Here is a 21,914-nt window from a genome sequence, read left to right as displayed (position 1 = left end):
TTCAACAAATTTCGAGAAAATGCTAATCAAACATCTTTGTAAAGTCCCAGTTGCATTATTACATAATAAAATGGTATTTTGATACTTTTGTTAGAGCATGTTAGACTTATTTTTTCTAACTGTTTTTAAAAAAAGAAAACACACAGATTGGCTAAATACAAAGTTATTCAAATATTAAAAATAAGAAATCCCTCTCTCTTTCTAGGGTTTCCTATGAAAGTTTCTTCTTGGCTAAGTCTTTGTTAAATCCTTCTTGTTCGGGGCTGCTATTCTCGTCTTGGTACGTGGATTGTTCTTACTGTGTGTCTCTTCTTGGATTTCCAGGTAAAGTTTATTTGCTTCTAGTTCTTTGTTAAGTTTGCGTGGGTTTGTGAGTCGATTTTGGTCTCGTTATTCGTTGCTAGCTAATGAGATAAGATGGCGAGGTTCTTTCGAATCGAATTAAGACATATTAGAGTCGCCACCAAGTTTTTTGGGAACTTGGAACCATTCAAGTCAACTTTACACCTTTCATCGAAAAGCATAAAGCCAATCGACTACGAGTGATTAAAGATAAAGACTTGTACCCTATATCACTCGATTTGAATGACTCTCGTAATCCAATGGTATTTAGACGGATCCACAAACCATAGATCTTGAGTAAGGGGTGAGGGTACGTGTTGGGAAGCCCATAAGGACACCCAACCCCGCCCGTCGATAACGGCCTCTACTAAGTCAAGTGTCGGATTTCAAACAAGGTCATAGCTACTACGATGTATGATATGCAAACGTTGTTTTAACCCTATCATGTGACAACAATTTCTATGTCGTTTTAGATGCAACTAAACTAACTTTGTCAAAGTTGTAATTTAGCATGTGGGTTGATTGATCTAACAACATTCAAACGAAAGCAAACAAGGCTTGATGGGGAATGGGGGAGCCGTTGGGATCTACCTATTACAAACCAGGCATTTCATGCCGACGCAACAACAAATTAAAGATACAACTCGATCTAAATACAATTGCTACATACAAAACAATACACAACAACACACACGGCCGTTTGGCCTAGAAAACCGTGCATATGAGGGGTGGCCCACGGCTCACATGACCCACGGCCTTGGGTCACTCCTCGTAATGCGTGCTCGCACTTAATCTCATCGAATTAGACATAGGGCTACGCACCAAAGCATGCATTAGCATAAACCGGGCCATGTTGCTTTAGACAACATGCGGTTTACTACGCTCCTACAAGCATTGGGGAACAACCGTCTAACCAAACAAGACCAAGGTTTTTGAAGAGGTTTTGACTCAAAAGAAGAAAACTAACTCGAAAATTACAACTCGATAAACCAACGATAAATTACAAACAATGAAACAACGAGAAAACAAACGGTATAAAAACAAAACGAGAAAGGTAAAGAAAACGGCCACCTCACGGCCCAAACCAACGGCCACCCTCACGGCCAAGACAAGGCCAACCTAGTCCCTAAGTTAGGTTCATTAGTTAGATCGAATGATTGCGAAACGGATTAGAAAACGAGTTAGAAAACAAGTTGATTGATTGTCGCGCAAAGGCGTATTTCACACGGCCTAAAGGGTCCAATCAGGTCAGATATCATAAGATTAACGCTTACTCGTCGAGTGTTAATAGGAAGGTGCTAATCACGCACTCCTATGCTAGCGAGAAATCAGGTGATAAGAAAGATGCGTTCAATTATTTACGAAATTGTTAGTTGATTTTAAAAGCTATGTCGATGCACCCTAATGTGTCTAATTAGGTTATTAAATTAATTTAAAGTCATCTAAATACGTCATAGGTTAACAATCAGAGGTTAAACTAGCATACAACGGGTCCTAGGGTATGTCGATTTGGCCGAAACAATAAGGGGGTCAAAAGCGATGAAAGTTAGACAACTCGTTTTATTTATGCCCTACCTTGAACACGAGGATATGTAAATGAGACGGGGGTGTACGACCGACAGATGTAGCGGTTTCTTTTCCCATCTCAAGTCAATGCGGGTGTTCATAGTGGTACTTTAACTCATACTCGGACTAACTAGTTTCATAGTTAATTAAAACAAACGATAAACAAAACGAAAACAAACAAAAAACAAACTATAAAAAAGGCATAAAAAAAAACGAAATAAAAAAGGAGAGAAAAGGGGATTTGATGCACCCTCAACCTACATGTATCGTTGACACCGTCTTGGGTCGTAATCGATGGTAGATTTTATCTCGAGAGGCCGTCGTCGACGAAGAATAAAGCAAACACGCGTTTTGGAAAGTTTCTGGACAGCGATTTTAAAACAGTGATATCTCCCTCGTTTCACGACGAAAATTCGATTCGAAAGATGTTTTGGAAACTAGAAAGAGAGGAGAACAAGGATCTTAAAGCAACCCCTGCTCGATTTGGGTTATTGGGCACGAAAAACGAGCACAAACAGAACTGGACAGACAAGAGTAAACCGCGAAAACAGAGTGTTATTTCACTCTGTTTTTCGAGGGATCTCGTGTACTCTCAAGGGCAATTTGGCTCGTAAATCTTTATCTAATGTGTATATGGATGTTATGTGGTTAATTAGGAACAAGAAACTCGAATTTTTATGGAGTTTTGATGGAGGAACGAAAGGGTTTTCGAAGAGGACACACAAACAGTTTCAGTTTGTGTGTCGGTTTTGTTTAGGGTTTTTGAAGGATGTTTAGGGTTTGTTTCTGAGGTTTAAAGCTTGTATGTGATGCTTGGATGTATGGAGAACTTAGAGGAATGAATGTATGGTGAAGGGGTGGTATTTATAAGGAGTTAAAGTAGGTTAAAAGAGAGGGAGAGGCAATCGGGCTTCATCCCGTATGGCTGCTGTCCAGCAGCTTTTGTGAGGGTTTGAGGGGAGTTTTCTTGGTGATTAAGCTAGGATAATATGGGTAGGATAATAGGGTATGGGTTAGGGTTAATGGGTACGGGTCTTGGTAGTGTTTGGAGCGGGTTTGGGCTCGAGAATTGGGCTGCAAAACAGGGCATACGGGATTGGGTTGCGGGCTGCTTGTGAGGGGTTTGGGACGAGAATTTGGGCTGCTTGTGAGGGGGTTCGAACATGGGTTGATGGGTATTGGTCTAGGTGGGTTAATGTACTCGAGATTCGTGCCAATTCGCAAAGGAAACGGGCTTAAAAACCGAGCTAAAATCGAGCTCAAAACACACGGTTAAAAACGAGTTCTTCGCTTTTAAAATCGATTTTTCAAATCAATTAATAAATTAAAATAAATGACTTTTCAAATCAAATATACTCATAAAATGATTTTTCAAATCAATTATTTATTTTATTTTCAATAAAATAAACTTGGGAAAATAAATTCAAAATAAAATAAAATAAATTGAATTTACCTAAAAAACCATAATTTAAATATCATTTAAATTAACAAAATGAACTCACTAAAAAACATTAAATTAAATATCATTTAAAATAATAAAATGAATTCCCTTTAAAAAAACATTAATTTAAATATCATTTAAATTAATAAAATACTTCATCGACGACGCCCATTCTACCTCGTAAAACGAGCTCCAAATAATGACCATGACAACTAAAGAATACATGTGTCCTATCATCATCGGGTGTTTGCCGGGTTCTCTATAAATTCCAATATCGACGGATACGGGTATCTACACCTGCTTTGTCAAACGATGAGATAAAGCTATAGCCTTTAATCTTTCTACCATCATATCTATGTCCACTCTTTCTCTTCTCCTCTCGTCCTCATCACTCTCCCCACATTGTGCATTATTCCTTTTATTAATGTTCTCAAAAAATGATTTCATCACTTTTTTAAAGGAACCCTCATCTCTTCACCAAACCGCAGCTCATCAGGTACATAAGGACCATTATCATAGTCCTTCTCCCCGTGCCCTAATACCCCGCAACCATAACAAAGCGTTGGTAATTTCTCATACTTCACCTCAAATGTCAAAGTACGAGCTGTCGGCATTCGTATACTAACACCCTTTTTCAGTGGTAAACGTACGTCATGAAGTACCCTAATTCGAACCACTCTTTCGACATCCAGCAAATACTCCTCATCATGAACAAGATATTCTCCCAACTATGCCCCAAGTCGTCGAAGATTCATTTCATTCGTTCTTCCCTTAAGAGGGAGATCATAAATCCAAGACCAAAGAGGTAAATTATATAATGACGTATCAATCATCTCACCCTCTAAATTAGGCTCATTAAGACACCAAAAAAACTTATCGAAGTGACATGGTTGACCATCAAGTACCTTCAACTTATCTCGCTCGAACTCAAAGCGAAAAACAAAAATTTTGTCTTTAACATCCAAGATGTTACCAGTGATTTTCCCCTTAGGGTTCCAAACTTTAACCATCGTTTAAATCGCAGCTTTCGCATTAATTGGCCGCGAGGACCAAATCTTCCCTACTAGTAAGAAAGAAGAATCAGTCGATTATGCCTAGTGTGGATCCCGCGGACGCAGTTCCCGAGGGCCTTGTCCACAGTTTGGCGACTCCGCTGGGGAAAAGAGGACTAGTTACACTGTGTTTCTAGGGTCTTTTCCTCCGAGGTGAAACTTGAAAAGAAAGTGTTGGAAAGTAAAACATTACTCATAGTGCTACGATTCATGCATAAACCCTTAAGGACTTGCCCGGGCCGTCCCAGCGTTTCTTCGTGATGCGTGGGGGGCGACGTCCCACTATGCCAGGAAGCTGCACATTGCTCGCTTCCACTTCGCCTCGCGTGGTTCTTGAGGGTGGGGACGATCTTCTAGGTACTTTACCTTAAGACACCTTGCTCTATAAGACCGCAAAAGGATGGAGGGCATAGACCTTCTTATAGAAGACTTGCCGAGACTTAGAGATGTCTAGGAGCATACATCCTTATAACATGAGAATGACAATGTGCAATGTGTTTTCCCGAGTCCTTTTTTTTCGAAAATTCCAAGTCCTTTTCAAAACCGAACTTTTGAACAACTTACTTTCAAACCTAGCATGATTTTCAAAACGCGGAATGCTGCCCAAATAGGACTAGAATTTTCGGCCCAAAACGAGCTTTTATAGCCGGCATGCTGCCCATTTCAAATCTCCTTTTTTCAAATCGATCATTTCGTTTTTCAAAATCAATCCAAAATGTTTCTCGAACCTCAACCAAGCATGAAATGCGTCGAGTCGTGTCCGGGTCATGGCCGTGTTAGGCCGGGTTTGTTTCAAGAGTCTAGAACACGACCTTGTTGGGTCACCCAAACTCACCTCTTGGGCTTTGAGTCATGTTGGTCGACCTTTTGGTCTAGAATAGTCCACAAAAAACGTCCAAGCTAGGCCTTATGGACGTTTCACTCGAACCCATGGGCTATGTTAGCCCAATCACGGGTTTAGTCACACCAAGTCCAGTTTAGAATCGAGTTATGACAGTTTGAGTCATGTCGTTTTGTCGAGTCTAAAATGAACCGATGTCTAAATCAAACCGTGAGATGAACCTTTGGTTAGTCAATCTCAAGTCGAGTCTTTGTTTGAGTCAAGTTAGGGTCATGTCCTTAAGTGTGCAGGGGCTCTTACTTTAAATATTGACTCAGTACGGGGTTTTCTTGTAGAAAGGCCGCCCAAAACCCGACGTCAAGCAATGGAAGATGCTATCAACAAGCTCACGGAGGCCGTGAACCTCATGATGACCCGAATGGATGTGATCGAGTCTAAGTTGGTTGAATATTCCTCTTCATCTACTCCACCTCTGACTGATTTGGAGAAACGGTTCAAGTTCATCGAGGACCGTTTGAAGCTCTCCCAAGGGAAGAATATCCACTATGAGAATGCTAGGGCCTATGCCCCAGTTCAGGACAAGTTGCCCACGAACATGGTACTCACCGACATCCCAAAGTTCAAGGGCACTCAAGATCCAGATCCACCATGTTAAGGCCTATAAAGGGTACTTAGCACCAAGGGAGTACCTGCTGATATGCTCTCCGAAATTTTCGCCCAATCTCTGGGTGAACACCCAAAGGCCTGGTTCTATAATCTTGACCTCAAGAACTTCCCCACTTTCGAAGATATTACGGTGGAGTTACAGTAAGCACTATCTTGACAATGTTGAGATTCAAACCAACATAAGAACTTTGGAGGTTATGACACAAAAGGAGAAGGAGGGTTTTACTGAATTCCTCGCAAGATGGCGCGCTGAAAGCGTGAAGCTAGCTAAGAAGCCTGATGAAGTCGAAATGGTAGATAAGTTCGTGAAGAATTTACGACCGGTTTACCGTAATGCTCTGAAATACCAGAATTTTGGTTCTTTCAAAGAATTGATAAGGATCGGGATAAAGGTAGAGGACGATGTCCGAATTGCTTTGCCGAGAAGCCAAAGGGATACCAAGGGGCTTCGTCATCTAAAGCAAAAGCACCCGCAGCCCCCACTTTGTTGAAACTGTCAATCTCTTAGATGGACAGTCAAAAAGGCCTCCGCGCCAAGCTCCGAGGGTATTCACCGATATCGGGTGCACTTACGCCTATGCTCTCCAAAGGCTCATGGCCCAAGGAAAGTTGAAGCCCATTGGTCCAACTCCGGACCCTCCTGTGGCGATCAACAAGGCAAATGGTATAAACCGAATGCCCTCGTGCCTTTCATCAAGGGAAGGGACACGATGCGAGAGGTGCTTTAGACTAAAGCACGAAATTCAAGATATGATTGAGAACGGAACGCTCCCAATCCCGGCCATAAAGCCCAACAACGTCACCAATCCGTTTGGCGACCACACTAACTTTGTCTCTACCGAAGATAGTGTCGATTACTCTCACTTGATTCGCCCATGTCGTCTGAAAGGGGTTTTCGTCGGAAGAATATTCGTGGATTGCTCCAAATTCCTACCAAGCTCGAGAAACGAGATTACATTCGGGGATTTTGTTGTCGATTGTACTCCTTACATACTCCGAAGCGGCAATGAAATCAATGGCGTTTGGGCCGATGACGAGGATGATGTTTACCTCGTCAAAGGTGCGACAATTCCTCACACCCAAGAAGAAATCTTAAAGGTGAGGCAAGATGACCTAGAGTCAAACCATTTGACTAGATCCGGACGCCCATATCGTGTGGAGAAAGCTAAGGATACCCCGAGTAAGGCACCTCAAAAGGAGCCGGCAGTGGTCGAAGTTCTTGGTGTAGGGTCGACCTCCGAGGCTTCCCTCATCAAGCAACTCCAAAAGACTAAGGCCGACGTATCTATCTGGCAACTTATCCTGAGCTCTTTCGAACATCGTCAAGCTTTGTTACAAGCTTTGATGAACATGACCGTGTCGTCCAATACTACTCCTGCGGATATGGTCACCCACATCGCCCAGAATCGGCCTCAGATTACCAACGGTGTGACATTCTCCGACGAAGATTTGCCACCGTTCGGGCCTCGACATAACCTGGCCCTCTATATTGCTACCGTGTGTCTCAACAAGCACATCCCTATGACCTTGGTTGACGACGGATCGGCCGTCAACGTACTCCCTCTGAAAACGGCGCATATTCTGGGCTTGGAGAAGAATGACTTCATCCCCACTACGCAGACAGTTCGGGCATTCGATGGCACTGTGCGTCGAGTGAGTGGACTTGTCGATCTAGTAGTACAGACTGGGCAAGTGGAAAAGAAAATAAGCTGCCAAGTGATTGACATATGCTCATCCTTCAACTTATTGTTGGGAAGGCCCTGGATCCATGCTGCGAAGGCCGTAACATCAACGCTGCATCGAAAAATCAAGGTCCCACTCAATGGCAAGACCGTCACCATTGACGCCACGCCAATTACTGTGGCAGGAGGAGACATTACTTCTGAAGTAAGGGTCGAAGCTACTAATGACGCATGTGGTTTCGAGATTGTCAACATGATCGAGCTGAACTCCGAAAATATGGATCTATATACGGGAAGTCATGTCTGCGAGGTGATTCTCAAAACTGGGAAGTATTTCGGTTTCTCTTTATATCCTAGAAAGGAGGAGGTTTTCAAGTTGAAACCACCCGTAGCCAAAGGGGTAACTTTCGGGCTTGGATATGAGCCCACTGAGAAAGATCTACGGGAAAAGAGGGGAAGAACGATCGAAGATCGAGATATTAAAATGGGACCGTATCACCTAACTCTCAATGGTCACTTCGTGAAAGCTGGGGAAGAACTCCCTTGCATGGACTTCCCCGAACCTATCTTTGACCCAAAGAAGAACCTTATGGTCCCAGGAATCGAAGTATTCCAAGATTGCTACTACATCCCCAAGACATTCTCGACCGTGATGCCGGTAGAAACCAAACCGGATCCAATAAATGACGAGAAAGCTATGGGTCTCCTTTTCGGTGAAGAGAAGAAATCACCAATACCAAACGAAGATTTGGTAAGCATGATCCTGAGAAGCGAGCGGTTCGACCCATCTACCCTCATCACCGATGTGGATCCTCTTAGGACCAACACGGGATGGCGGAAAACAATCAAGTGGACTGACAACAAAGGACTTCTTTTCAAGTTGACAACGGGAGAAGGAGAGATGTTCAAGCCAAATGATGTTACCGATTCTGAGTCTGAGTCTGAGTCGGAGTCTGAGTCTGAGATAGGTCCTAAGATTGAGTCTAAGGAGTCAGGTGTTGAAAATACCCCTCCCCTAGCTTTCCCTTCCTATGCACCTTTTCCTAATGGTGGTATTCCGGGGCCTGTCCCGAATACCCCTATCTCGCCACTGAGTTCTGATCAGTTGGCTCAAATGTTAGCGCATTTCGCGCAATTTTAAATCAATAATAATATGAACCAGTTTGCTTACGACTCGTCTTACTTACATTGCAATTCAATTTTTGAAAATGATTGTTTTAATAATGACATTGAGACTGAGGTCGAGGATGAACAGTTGGTCGAAGAAGAAGAAGAAATGGAACCACCTCTACAGTTGATAAAAGGTTTGGAAGAGTACGAACAGAAAACTTCGATCATCGAAGATACCGAAACTATCAATGTAGGTACAACCTTAGAACCACAGGAGCTTAAAATAGGAACTACTTTAAGTTCCACCGAAAGACAGGGGTTCATTGATTTGTTGCATGAGTTCAAAGATGTTTTCGCATGGTCCTACAAAGACATGCCGGGCATTGATAGGGAAATTGCGAGCACGGGATCCCAATCAAGCCGGGTATAAGCTTGATCAAGCGAAAGCTACGCAAAATGCACACAGATTGGTCTTTGAAGGTCAAGGAAGAAATCGACAAGCAACTCAAAGTCGGGTTCATCAAAGTGTCGAAATACTTGACCGGGTGGCTAACGTCGTTCGAGCACCAAAGAAAGATGGTAAAGTTCTAGTTTGTGTTGACTTAGGGATTTAAACAAGGCAAGTCCGAAGGACGATTTCCCATTACCTCACATCGACATCCTGGTGGACAACACGGCAAAACACGCGTTACTATCCTTTATGGATGGATACGCCGGTTATAATCGATCAAGATGGCGGTAGAAGATATGCATAAGATCTGCGTTCGAACGCAATGGGGAACCTATTGCTACAAGTAATGCCTTTTGGGTTGATAAACGCAGGGGCTACATACCAGAGGACCGCGACAACATTGTTACATGATTTGATGCACAAGGAAGTCGAGGTTTATGTCGACGACATGATTGTCAAGTCAAAGGAACGTGATGGCCACCTTGGTACGTTACGCAAATTCTTTGAGCGATCGCAAGTAAGTATAACATGAGGTTGAATCCACAAAAATGCGCATTCGGAGTCACATCCGGCAAACTGTTGGGTCACATCGTTAGCCACCGTGGCATCGAGGTGGACCCATCAAAAATAAAGGCTATAATGGAAATGCCTCACCCGAAAACCGAGAAGGAAATTCGAGGTTTCCTGGGAAGAATCCAATATATAAGTCGGTTCGTGGCAAGGCTAACTATGATATGCGAACCAATTTTCAAGAAATTGAAGGTCGGGGAACACGTCGTATGGGATGATCACCGCTAAGTCTGCGTTCGATAAGATCAAAGAAATACTATCTTCCCCTCCCGTGCTCAGCCCACCAACGGCCGGGTTACCACTTTTTTTGTATCTTACGATCACGGATACGCAATGGGGGCAATGCTTTGGCGCAGACAGTCGATAAAGAGGAAAGAGCAATTTACTACATTAGTAAAAAGTTCTTGGAGTATGAAATCAAGTATACTCAACTCGAAAAGACATGTTTGGCTTTAGTGTGGGCGACGAAGAAGTTACGGCACTACATGCTCAGTCATAGTGTCTGCATCCACTCGAAGATGGACCCGATCAAATACTTGTTTGAAAAACCAGTTCTGAATGGCAGGGTGTCAAGATGGACTTTGATGCTTTCCGAGTTCGACCTGAAATATGTACCGCTAAAAGTGATAAAGGGAAGGGCGGTTGCAGACTTCCTGGCGGATAACCCGATAGAAGAAACTGAGGTTGTGGATACATGGTCGTTTCCCGACGAAGATATCGTTCACATAGACAACGATACGTGGGACCTCTATTTCGATGGAGCATCGAACTATAGGGGATACGGGATAGGAGTTTTACTCATTTCACCGGAAGGTGAACACGTCCCTATTTCAATCAAGTTGGACTTTAACGTCACTAATAACGCGGCTGAATATGAAGCATGCCTACTCGGTTTGCACAGTGCTCTCGAGTTAGGCATCAAAAAGCTTGTAGTACATGGAGACTCGTCATTAGTGATCAATCAAGTGGCCGGGACGTGGAAAACCCGAAGTGATAGCTTGGCTCCGTACCAAGCAAAAATCGAAGAACTAGAAAAGTTGTTCACCGAGGTCAAGTACGTGCACCTCCCAGAGACGAAAAACCGTTTGTTGATGCACTATCAAAGCTAGTCGCTCCGATCAACATACCCGATCATATGGATACTATGCCGATATGTGTCGAACGAAGATCGTCACCGCTTATGTTAATGTAATCGGAGACACGAAGAAAAACCGAGGCCGAACCTTGGTATCATGCTATTCTGAAATTTAAAGAATCAGGAGAGTATCCACTCGACATGGATAACCGCGGAAAGCGCGCTATTCGAATGCTAGCCGCTCAGTTCGTTAGAACCAATGACGGACAATTGTACAAGAAGACTGCGCAAAATATCCTTTTGCGATGCGTAGACTCACCAACTGCGAAAAGAGTCATGGAAGAAGTCCATGACGGAGAGTGTGGCCCACACATGAATGCCCATATGCTGGTTCGCAAAATCATGAGATTAGGGTATTATTGGACAACGATGGAGACAGATTGTCGCCAATATGTCAAACATTGCCACAATTGCCGGATCTTCGCAAACATACGGATGTGCCGCCATCATCATTATATACTTTGACATCACCATGGCCTTTCTCAACATGGGGAATCGACATTATTGGAAAGGTCAACCCATCTCGGAATTGGGGCATTGCTTCATGTTAGTCGCCATCGATTACTTCACGAAGTGGGTAGAAGTGAAATCGTACAAGGTTCTACAAGCAAAAGCGGTAGCAAAGTTCATTCAGAATGAAATCATTTGCAGATATGGGGTGCCGTATGAGCTCATTAGCGATCATGGCACTCACTTCCAGTTGAAACGCTAGTAATACTTGAAAAGTATAAAATCAAACACCACAAGTCGTCACCGTATCAACCTCAAACGAATGGTGCGGTGGAAGGCGCTAACAAGACAATCACCGTGATTCTCGAAAGATGATCGACAATTATCGCGAATGGCCGAGAAAGATACCATTCGCACTATGGGGATACGGGACGTCTATTCGCACAAACCACCGGAGCAACTCCGTTCTATTTAACGTATGGGATGGAGCGGTTCACCTATCGAATTAGAGGTACCTTCTTTAAGGATCCTGTTAGAAAGTCGGGTCCCTCGAAGCCGATCGCTACAAGCCAGGTATGATTCCTTGGTCATGCTCGACGAGCGACGGTTAAATGCACTACATCATGTTCAACTCTATCAGAAAAGGATACAAAGGGCATTTAACAAGAAGGTGAAACCTCGAGGAATAAAAGATGGAGATTTAGTCCTAAAGTCCGTTCGCGCTTTACTACCAATTGACCCGAGGGGAAAATTCAAGCCGAACTGGGCCGGTCCTTACCTGGTAAAGAAGATATTATCGGGAGGCGCAGTCAGACTGACAGATCTAGATGGAAATGACTTTGCGAATCCGACGAATTTGGATCAACTGAAGAAATACTATCCTTAGAACTCACTCTCAATGTCACAAAATAAAATTTTGAATTGCAGTGCTCGTGAGCGAGTCTAGGCCGCGACACCTTTGCTTCGCTGCTTTTTTTGTGCGTTATAAATCGATGATTGTAGCGCATTTGTTTTGTGGAACTACGAGCTCGGTTTGATTCTGTTGATAACAGATACGTAGGCAGCTCTTTAAAAGAGTACAACCGACCCTTCTTTTGAATAAAATGAAATTTTATGCAGAAACTGGAACTTTTAATAGATAGTAAGTCCTTTTAAAGATCGGGCGATGCCCATTACATCCTTCAAAAGAAAAAAAAAGAAAACAACTAGCAACAAATAATAAGTAGTAGTATCAAATAATATATCTGGAGTCGAAGGCTCCTACATCTTCGTTTTCCCTTTGCCTTTTGGGTCACGTGACCGAGGCTCCTGTGGGGGAGGGGTAGTTGCGTTCTGTCTAGCGCGCTTCTTAGGAGGAATCGTCATTTCTTCCCGAGGGCCCAGCTTATCTTTTACACTCAAGCGAGGACCAAGCCTCCCTTCTAAGGCTGAGCCCGAGTGTGCCTTTGAACCCAACCGTTTCCACACACCTGTCGCCTGTGAGTCAGTCTTAGGAGTCTTCTCAGTCTTAGCACTCGACGTAGGCTAGGACGAGGATATAGGTTCAGATGAGTAGTGTCAAGTCTCGGAATGAGTTTTATCTAACGGTTTAGGCAAAGATGCCGAGTCATATAGATGTAGGTTTGTGTTGGGAACATAAAATATGAAAAACCCGCTGAAAAGAAAGAAGGCGTGGAAGAAAAATAGTAAAAACCCGCTGAAAAGAAAGAAGGCGTGGAAGAAAAATAGTAAAAGCCCGCTGAAAAGAAAGAAGGCGGTGGCAAGAAATGATGAATACTCGCTGAAAAGAAAGGAGGCGAGGAGAAGAGTGACAGAATGTTCCCAACAAGAGTGACACGTGATGTCTAAGTGTTCTCATAAAATTAACCTGTGTTTAGTGTCTGGGCGAAGCCAACGTTGTTCCTCTGTGAGTTTAATCCACCTTGTCAATGCCAAGTGATCTTGATTCCCATGTGCCCTCGGGAGCACGCCCATGCCATACAATATCTCCGTCCCAAGTTCGACGACCTTGTGATTCCCATTTGCCATATTTTGGCGCCGGAACGGCCGATTTACATTTTCTACCCTCGACAAGTCCATATTTGAATTAAAGCCCGTGCACACTTACGGTTTTATCTTCTTTTTTTGTTTTGCGGTAGCGGGCTACGCCCACGTTGTTTACCGGTCGTATAGAATGTCTGAGTCACATTTCATGCTCACCCATCAAGGTTCAAACTTTCAAAATTTCAAAAACTTTTTGGGTCGACGACCCAGCGTCCAAGTGATTCATTTCAAATTCAAAATTCGGGTCGATGACCCAGTCCTTCAAATTCAATTTTCGGGTCGATGACCCAATCATTCAAAATTTTCAAATTCAATTTTCGGGTCGATGGCCCAATTATTCAAAATTATCAAATTCAACTTTCGGGTCGATGACCCAGTACTTCAAAATGATCCAATTTCAAGATCGATGATCCAAATGTGCTCATGTGATGATTATTGCTAGTACGTCTTTTGTGTTTCAAATATAGCAGGATATGCTTCAACTGGGGGCTCTAAAGTCTTCGACTTTAGAGCCATTGCAAACTGGGGGCTCTGAAGCCGTTGGCTTCAGAGACCATTATCAAGATGAAATGGATGACATCCACTCAGAATTCAATTCAATGCAAGAGTATGAAATGGAAGAATTCCGTAGCTGAAAGCAAATGATGAAAGCGACGGCAACCTCCTCGGAAAGTCCCGTCCCATTTTGACAAGCGCCAATGATGATAAATTTTGGGCAAATGTCAGAAGATGATGAATTTTGGACATACGCCAGCAGATGATAAACTTTGGGCATGTGTCAGCAGTGGCCGAACTACGACGCGGGTTTGATTCCGTCAGAAACGGATACGTAGGCGCCTAAGGATAAGGCTCAACCCACCATTTATGCAATTTATGGGTCGATGACCAACGATGATATTTCGACACAACAGAAGCAAGAGTTAATCCCCGACGAAGTTTCAGGTATGATCTCTTCTTATGGTCAAGGCGAGCTTATATACGCAAGTCTAATGGACTATAAACGACCCGCAGAATCCTCAGGTCGAAAGGGACCTGGGGTATACTTTGACTTTCGCCTTGTCCAAGCCTCAGTCAAAGTGGGGGCTCTGTAGATACCCGTATCCGTCGATATTGGAATTTATAGAGAACCCGGCAAACACCCGATGATGATAGGACACATGTATTCTTTAGTTGTCATGGTCATTATTTGGAGCTCGTTTTACGAGGTAGAATGGGCGTCGTCGATGAAGTATTTTATTAATTTAAATGATATTTAAATTAATGTTTTTTTAAAGGGAATTCATTTTATTATTTTAAATGATATTTAATTTAATGTTTTTTAGTGAGTTCATTTTGTTAATTTAAATGATATTTAAATTATGGTTTTTTAGGTAAATTCAATTTATTTTATTTTATTTTGAATTTATTTTCCCAAGTTTATTTTATTGAAAATAAAATAAATAATTGATTTGAAAAATCATTTTATGAGTATATTTGATTTGAAAAGTCATTTATTTTAATTTATTAATTGATTTGAAAAATCGATTTTAAAAGCGAAGAACTCGTTTTTAACCGTGTGTTTTGAGCTCGATTTTAGCTCGGTTTTTAAGCCCGTTTCCTTTGCGAATTGGCACGAATCTCGAGTACATTAACCCACCTAGACCAATACCCATCAACCCATGTTCGAACCCCCTCACAAGCAGCCCAAATTCTCGTCCCAAACCCCTCACAAGCAGCCCGCAACCCAATCCCGTATGCCCTGTTTTGCAGCCCAATTCTCGAGCCCAAACCCGCTCCAAACACTACCAAGACCCGTACCCATTAACCCTAACCCATACCCTAGTATCCTACCCATATTATCCTAGCTTAATCACCAAGAAAACTCCCCTCAAACCCTCACAAAAGCTGCTGGACAGCAGCCATACGGGATGAAGCCCGATTGCCTCTCCCTCTCTTTTAACCTACTTTAACTCCTTATAAATACCACCCCTTCACCATACATTCATTCCTCTAAGTTCTCCATACATCCAAGCATCACATACAAGCTTTAAACCTCAGAAACAAACCCTAAACATCCTTCAAAAACCCTAAACAAAACCGACACACAAACTGAAACTGTTTGTGTGTCCTCTTCGAAAACCCTTTCGTTCCTCCATCAAAACTCCATAAAAATTCGAGTTTCTTGTTCCTAATTAACCACATAACATCCATCTACACATTAGATAAAGATTTACGAGCCAAATTGCCCTTGAGAGTACACGAGATCCCTCGAAAAACAGAGTGAAATAACACTCTGTTTTCGCGGTTTACTCTTGTCTGTCCAGTTCTGTTTGTGCTCGTTTTTCGTGCCCAATAACCCAAATCGAGCAGGGGTTGCTTTAAGATCCTTGTTCTCCTCTCTTTCTAGTTTCCAAAACATCTTTCGAATCGAATTTTCGTCGTGAAACGAGGGAGATATCACTGTTTTAAAATCGCTGTCCAGAAACTTTCCAAAACGCGTGTTTGCTTTATTCTTCGTCGACGACGGCCTCTCGAGATAAAATCTACCATCGATTACGACCCAAGACGGTGTCAACGATACATGTAGGTTGAGGGTGCATCAAATCCCCTTTTCTCTCCTTTTTTATTTCGTTTTTTTTTATGCCTTTTTTATAGTTTGTTTTTTGTTTGTTTTCGTTTTGTTTATCGTTTGTTTTAATTAACTATGAAACTAGTTAGTCCGAGTATGAGTTAAAGTACCACTATGAACACCCGCATTGACTTGAGATGGGAAAAGAAACCGCTACATCTGTCGGTCGTACACCCCCGTCTCATTTACATATCCTCGTGTTCAAGGTAGGGCATAAATAAAACGAGTTGTCTAACTTTCATCGCTTTTGACCCCCTTATTGTTTCGGCCAAATCGACATACCCTAGGACCCGTTGTATGCTAGTTTAACCTCTGATTGTTAACCTATGACGTATTTAGATGACTTTAAATTAATTTAATAACCTAATTAGACACATTAGGGTGCATCGACATAGCTTTTAAAATCAACTAACAATTCTGTAAATAATTGAACGCATCTTTCTTATCACCTGATTTCTCGCTAGCATAGGAGTGCGTGATTAGCACCTTCCTATTAACACTCGACGAGTAAGCGTTAATCTTATGATATCTGACCTGATTGGACCCTTTAGGCCGTGTGAAATACGCCTTTGCGCGACAATCAATCAACTTGTTTTCTAACTCGTTTTCTAATCCGTTTCGCAATCATTCGATCTAACTAATGAACCTAACTTAGGGACTAGGTTGGCCTTGTCTTGGCCGTGAGGGTGGCCGTTGGTTTGGGCCGTGAGGTGGCCGTTTTCTTTACCTTTCTCGTTTTGTTTTTATACCGTTTGTTTTCTCGTTGTTTCATTGTTTGTAATTTATCGTTGGTTTATCGAGTTGTAATTTTCGAGTTAGTTTTCTTCTTTTGAGTCAAAACCTCTTCAAAAACCTTGGTCTTGTTTGGTTAGACGGTTGTTCCCCAATGCTTGTAGGAGCGTAGTAAACCGCATGTTGTCTAAAGCAACATGGCCCGGTTTATGCTAATGCATGCTTTGGTGCGTAGCCCTATGTCTAATTCGATGAGATTAAGTGCGAGCACGCATTACGAGGAGTGACCCAAGGCCGTGGGTCATGTGAGCCGTGGGCCACCCCTCATGTGCACGGTTTTCTAGGCCAAACGGCCGTGTGTGTTGTTGTGTATTGTTTTGTATGTAGCAATTGTATTTAGATCGAGTTGTATCTTTAATTTGTTGTTGCGTCGGCATGAAATGCCTGGTTTGTAATAGGTAGATCCCAACGGCTCCCCCATTCCCCATCAAGCCTTGTTTGCTTTCGTTTGAATGTTGTTAGATCAATCAACCCACATGCTAAATTACAACTTTGACAAAGTTAGTTTAGTTGCATCTAAAACGACATAGAAATTGTTGTCACATGATAGGGTTAAAACAACGTTTGCATATCATACATCGTAGTAGCTATGACCTTGTTTGAAATCCGACACTTGACTTAGTAGAGGCCGTTATCGACGGGCGGGGTTGGGTGTCCTTATGGGCTTCCCAACACGTACCCTCACCCCTTACTCAAGATCTATGGTTTGTGGATCCGTCTAAATACCATTGGATTACGAGAGTCATTCAAATCGAGTGATATAGGGTACAAGTCTTTATCTTTAATCACTCGTAGTCGATTGGCTTTATGCTTTTCGATGAAAGGTGTAAAGTTGACTTGAATGGTTCCAAGTTCCCAAAAAACTTGGTGGCGACTCTAATATGTCTTAATTCGATTCGAAAGAACCTCGAGTCGATTATGCCTAGTGTGGATCCCGCGGACGCAGTTCCCGAGGGCCTTGTCCACAGCAGGCATGTGTGACTAAGGAGGGAACGACGCTTCAGCGGATTACACATTCCGAGGTGCAAGGTGGTAGGATGAATGAAGAGGGTGGGAGTTTGGTGATGTAAGGAGGGTTGATTGGTAATGCGGGTTTGTAGGCGATGGGGAGTTTGTGTATGGAGAATATAGTTGGGCGTGATATACAGGAAGGAGGAGTTGATGTGCAAGGGGAGGTGGTGATGGCGGGGCATGCTAACGAAGGGGGAGGGAGGATGTCGAGGGGTTTCAGAGAGAGGCGTTGATGGTGAAAAATTATGATGGAAAGGGGAAGGGAGGTGGAGGGAATTGGAGGGAATTGGAGAAGAAGAATGCGTGATACGGAGAGTGTATGTTTGCACCTTGAACAGGTACGGCATAATTTAAACATAAATGAGAACAATAAAAGGGTGAGGGTGACGTAGGGGGTGGATGACGTAGGGGGTGATTTGATGGGACATAAGAAGTCTGCAATTCACAGGGATGTGATGATATCTGAGGCGGTGGTTGATTCAGCTTAACCCCGTCGGGCCCAATGAGTTACTTGAGCCATAACTGCATGGGGCTGGGTAATACCGATACAGTACGCGGTTTTCGGAATCTAATCCGACGGGAGGCCTCGGCTACTATATTTTTATGCGAAACTAAGTTGAGTTGTCGAGATATGAGGAAGTTGGTTAGGCAGTTTGCAGGCTATGAATGTATGGCGGCTGATAGTGAAGGACGATCAAGCGGTTTGGCATATTTATGGTAATCTGAGGTGAGTTGTGTGTTCAGGTCAGCAACATCTCATTATATGGATTTCGATGTGAATATAGAGGGTAATTTCATGTGGGTAATGGGGTTTTATGGTTGGCCAGCGATAGCAGATAGGCACTTATCGTGGCAGCAGATGCGGTTATTAGCTGCCCAAGAACAGGGACCTTGGCTTTGTATTGGGGATTTCAATGAAATCATATTCTCGACAGAGATGCTAGGGGGACAACGGGCTCAGTGGCAAACGAATAATTTCCGTGAAGCGGTAGATGAATGTGGGCTAAAGGATACTATGTTTGAAGGTTATGAATTCACTTTTGATAATGGGCAAGCAGGGGAGAATAAAAGACATAGCCATATTGATCGACCCTTGGTGAATGAGGAGTGGAGTGAGCTTTATCCGAATGCTTGGTTGATACACTTGGATAGGGAATAGTCTGACCATTTCTCTTTTATGGTGACTATTCAAGGTCGAGGAGTTCGGAGGCGTGGAAGGGGCGGTTATTTCGGTTCGAACAGGTGTGGGTGGGCGTGGCAGGGTGTGAGGAGGATATTAATGGTGCTTAGGAGGATAGGGATGGAGAATTACTTGCGAAATTGAGGAGATGTGCGGAGGAATTGAGTAGATAGAAGGGAGTGAGCATTGGTAAGATTGTGCGGGATATTAATAAATTACGTACTAAATTGTCGAGAATTAATACAGAGCCACGGACTATAGATTCGGTAGCAGAGAGAAAATGGGTGGTGAAGGAGCTTAATCATTTTGTGCGGAAGGAAGAAATTTTCTGGCAACAACAGTCCCGTGTGCTTTGGCTAAAGGAGGGTGACCGAAATACGAAATTTTTTCATAAGAAAGCAGGGCTGCGAAAGAAAAAAGAACTTTATTGCGAAGATTATTGACGAGTCAAGGGCAAGTTCGCGAAGGGGATGATGCAATTGCTGGCGTTGCGAATAGGTATTTCCAAAATCTTTTTACTTTTATTAATCTGCAAATTGTTAAGGAAATGTTGGAATGTGTAGAGGGTAGGGTGACTATGGCTATAAATGAGAATTTGCGGAAAGAGTATAGTGAACAAGAAGTTTTTAATGCCTTAAGTCAAATGCATTCGTTGAAGGCACCTGGCCAGATGGGATGAATGGCTTGTTTTACCAGACATATTGGCATACTGTGAGTCCACCTTGTGACTAAAACATTTCTTAATATTTTGCGGGGTGGAGCGATTCCTGAGGAAATTAATAGAACATTTATTGTTTTAATTCCGAAAAAGAAAGCTCCAGATAAGATGGTGGATTTTCGTCCTATTAGTTTATGTAATGTGGTTTATAAGCTAGTTTCTAAAGTTCTTGCTAACATATTGAAGATCTTTTTGGGGGACATTGTTTCAGAAAATCAAAGTGCTTTTACGCTAGGTAGGCTTATAACGGATAATGTTTTGGTAGCGTTTGAATTATTTCATTATACGAAGAACTGCAGACATGGTGAGGGTCATATGGCGTTAAAACTGGATATGTCGAAGGCATATGACCGTGTGGAGTGGTGCTTCTTAGAGAAGGTTATGTTGCGAATGGGGTTTGATGCAGGCTCGGCTGGACGTATAATGCAATGTGTGTCGACAGTTTTATTTTCGGTGCTTATAAACGATACCTTATCTGATGTTTTCTATCCACAGTGTGGTCTCAGGCAAGGTGAACCATTATCGCCCTATTTGTTTATTCTTTGTGCGTAAATTTTGCCTGGTTTATGAAGGCGGGCCATGGAGTGTGGCGCAATTCATAGAGTTCGCGTTGCTTCACAGGCTCCCATGGTTTCTCACCTATTTTTTGCAGATGAAAGTATAGTCTTTGTGCAAGCTAATATGGCTGAGGTGGGTTATGTTCGTGATATTGTGGATCGGTATGAGCATTGCTCTGGGCAGGTGATTAATATAGCTAAAACGACGGTTTCGTTCAGTAAGGGTACCCCAATAGTGCGACGAGATGATATTGCTAATATGTTGGGTGTTCGGATTGTGGAGGAGCAGGAACGGTATCTTGGTCTTCCGACTGTTGTGGGCCGGTCGAAGCATAATATTACAAATGCAATTCGTGATAAATTGTCAAAGAAATTAAAGGGGTGGCTTAGTCTATTGCTCTCAAAGGCGGGTAGGGGAGTGTTGATAAAGGCATTAGCCCAATCGATTCCTACATACGCCATGAGTGTGTTCAAGTTGCCTTATAATTTCTACGACGATCTAAGGTCTGTAGTATCAAAGTTCTGGTGGGGTGCTAATGATGGTAAGCGAAAGATATCCTGGGTTGCGTGGATAAGATTTGTGCTCCTAAATGTTATGGTGGACTAGGATTCCGGAACTTTCACAAGTTTAACATGGCTCTTCTAGAAAAGCAAGCATAGAGATTGATTACGAATAGAGATTGTTTGATGGCACATGTTCTTTTGGGTAAATACTGTCCAAATGGGTCGTTTATGGGGGCTGAATTGGGTCATAATCCGAGCTATATGTGGCGGAGTATCTGGGAGGCGAAGATGGTTATACTGAAAGATGCAAGAAAGAGGATTGGGGGCGGGTGGAGTACACGGGTATGGAATGATTGTTGGATACCGAATACACAAACTAGACGTGTTATTTCACCTCGAGGGCAGTCAAGTGAGGACATGGTTGTTGTCGAGCTGTTTAATGAGCGTGCAAATGGGTGGAATTCTATGATTATCCGTCAACTTTTTCTCCCGTTTGAACAAGAACGTATACTGAATATAAGGATTAACGAGTCTAAGCCTGTAGATTGTTTGTGTTGGGATTTGGAGAAAGATGGGTGCTACTCAGTTCGGTCGGCCTATCGAATTCTTGCAGGGGAGGATGGTGTTGCTGCCTAGGCGTCGGATAGGACTGAGGAAAGGGGATTGTGGAATAAGATTTGGAGTACACCTGTGATACCAAGGATTAAGATGTTTATGTGGCAAATGTGCAATGAGGCACTAGCTACAAATTATAACATAGCAAGACGGATTCCTGATAAAGATGGAAGGTGTCCTTTTTGTTTCGATGGTGAGGAAACTCATCTTCATCTTTTGAGGGGATGTGGTGGCTTGGGTGGGTTCTGGGATGAGTTGGAGCTCGGGGGTGTTAAGGAGGGGTGTAAGGGAGGGCGTGGGAATGGGTCTGCATGGTGATAGGTGAGCTCACTATAAGGGATTTAGTAAGTTTTATGATAGGATGTTGGGCAGTGTGGGAGCGAAGGAATAAGTGGGTCTTCGATGGGGAATATAGGGACCTTGATATGGTGCTAAAGAGGGTGGAGGATCGTAAAAGGGAGATGCTAATGGATGATGTAGAAGGGAGGGGGACGAGTGACGGTATAAGGAGCGGTGACGATAAGAGGGGGGGTTGGACACGGCCCATGAATGGGGAGGTGAAACTTAATGTTGATGCTAG

The 21,914-nt window shown here is 43.0% G+C and overlaps 1 protein-coding gene across 1 annotated transcript; it reads left to right on the top strand.

Moving 5' to 3' along the window:
• The first annotated feature begins 21,007 nt into the window (after window positions 1–21,007).
• On the top strand, window positions 21,008–21,355 carry LOC141613808 (uncharacterized). The gene has a single exon (XM_074432552.1). It carries the CDS (start codon window positions 21,008–21,010, stop codon window positions 21,353–21,355), a length of 348 nt encoding a protein of 115 aa, XP_074288653.1.
• Window positions 21,356–21,914: the final 559 nt, after the last annotated feature.

This window comes from Silene latifolia, chromosome 11 (assembly GCF_048544455.1).
Source record: "Silene latifolia isolate original U9 population chromosome 11, ASM4854445v1, whole genome shotgun sequence".
Lineage (NCBI taxonomy): Eukaryota > Viridiplantae > Streptophyta > Magnoliopsida > Caryophyllales > Caryophyllaceae > Silene > Silene latifolia.
The sequence above is the reverse complement of the archived record's forward strand: the minus strand, read 5'-3'. Positions and strand labels throughout refer to the sequence as shown.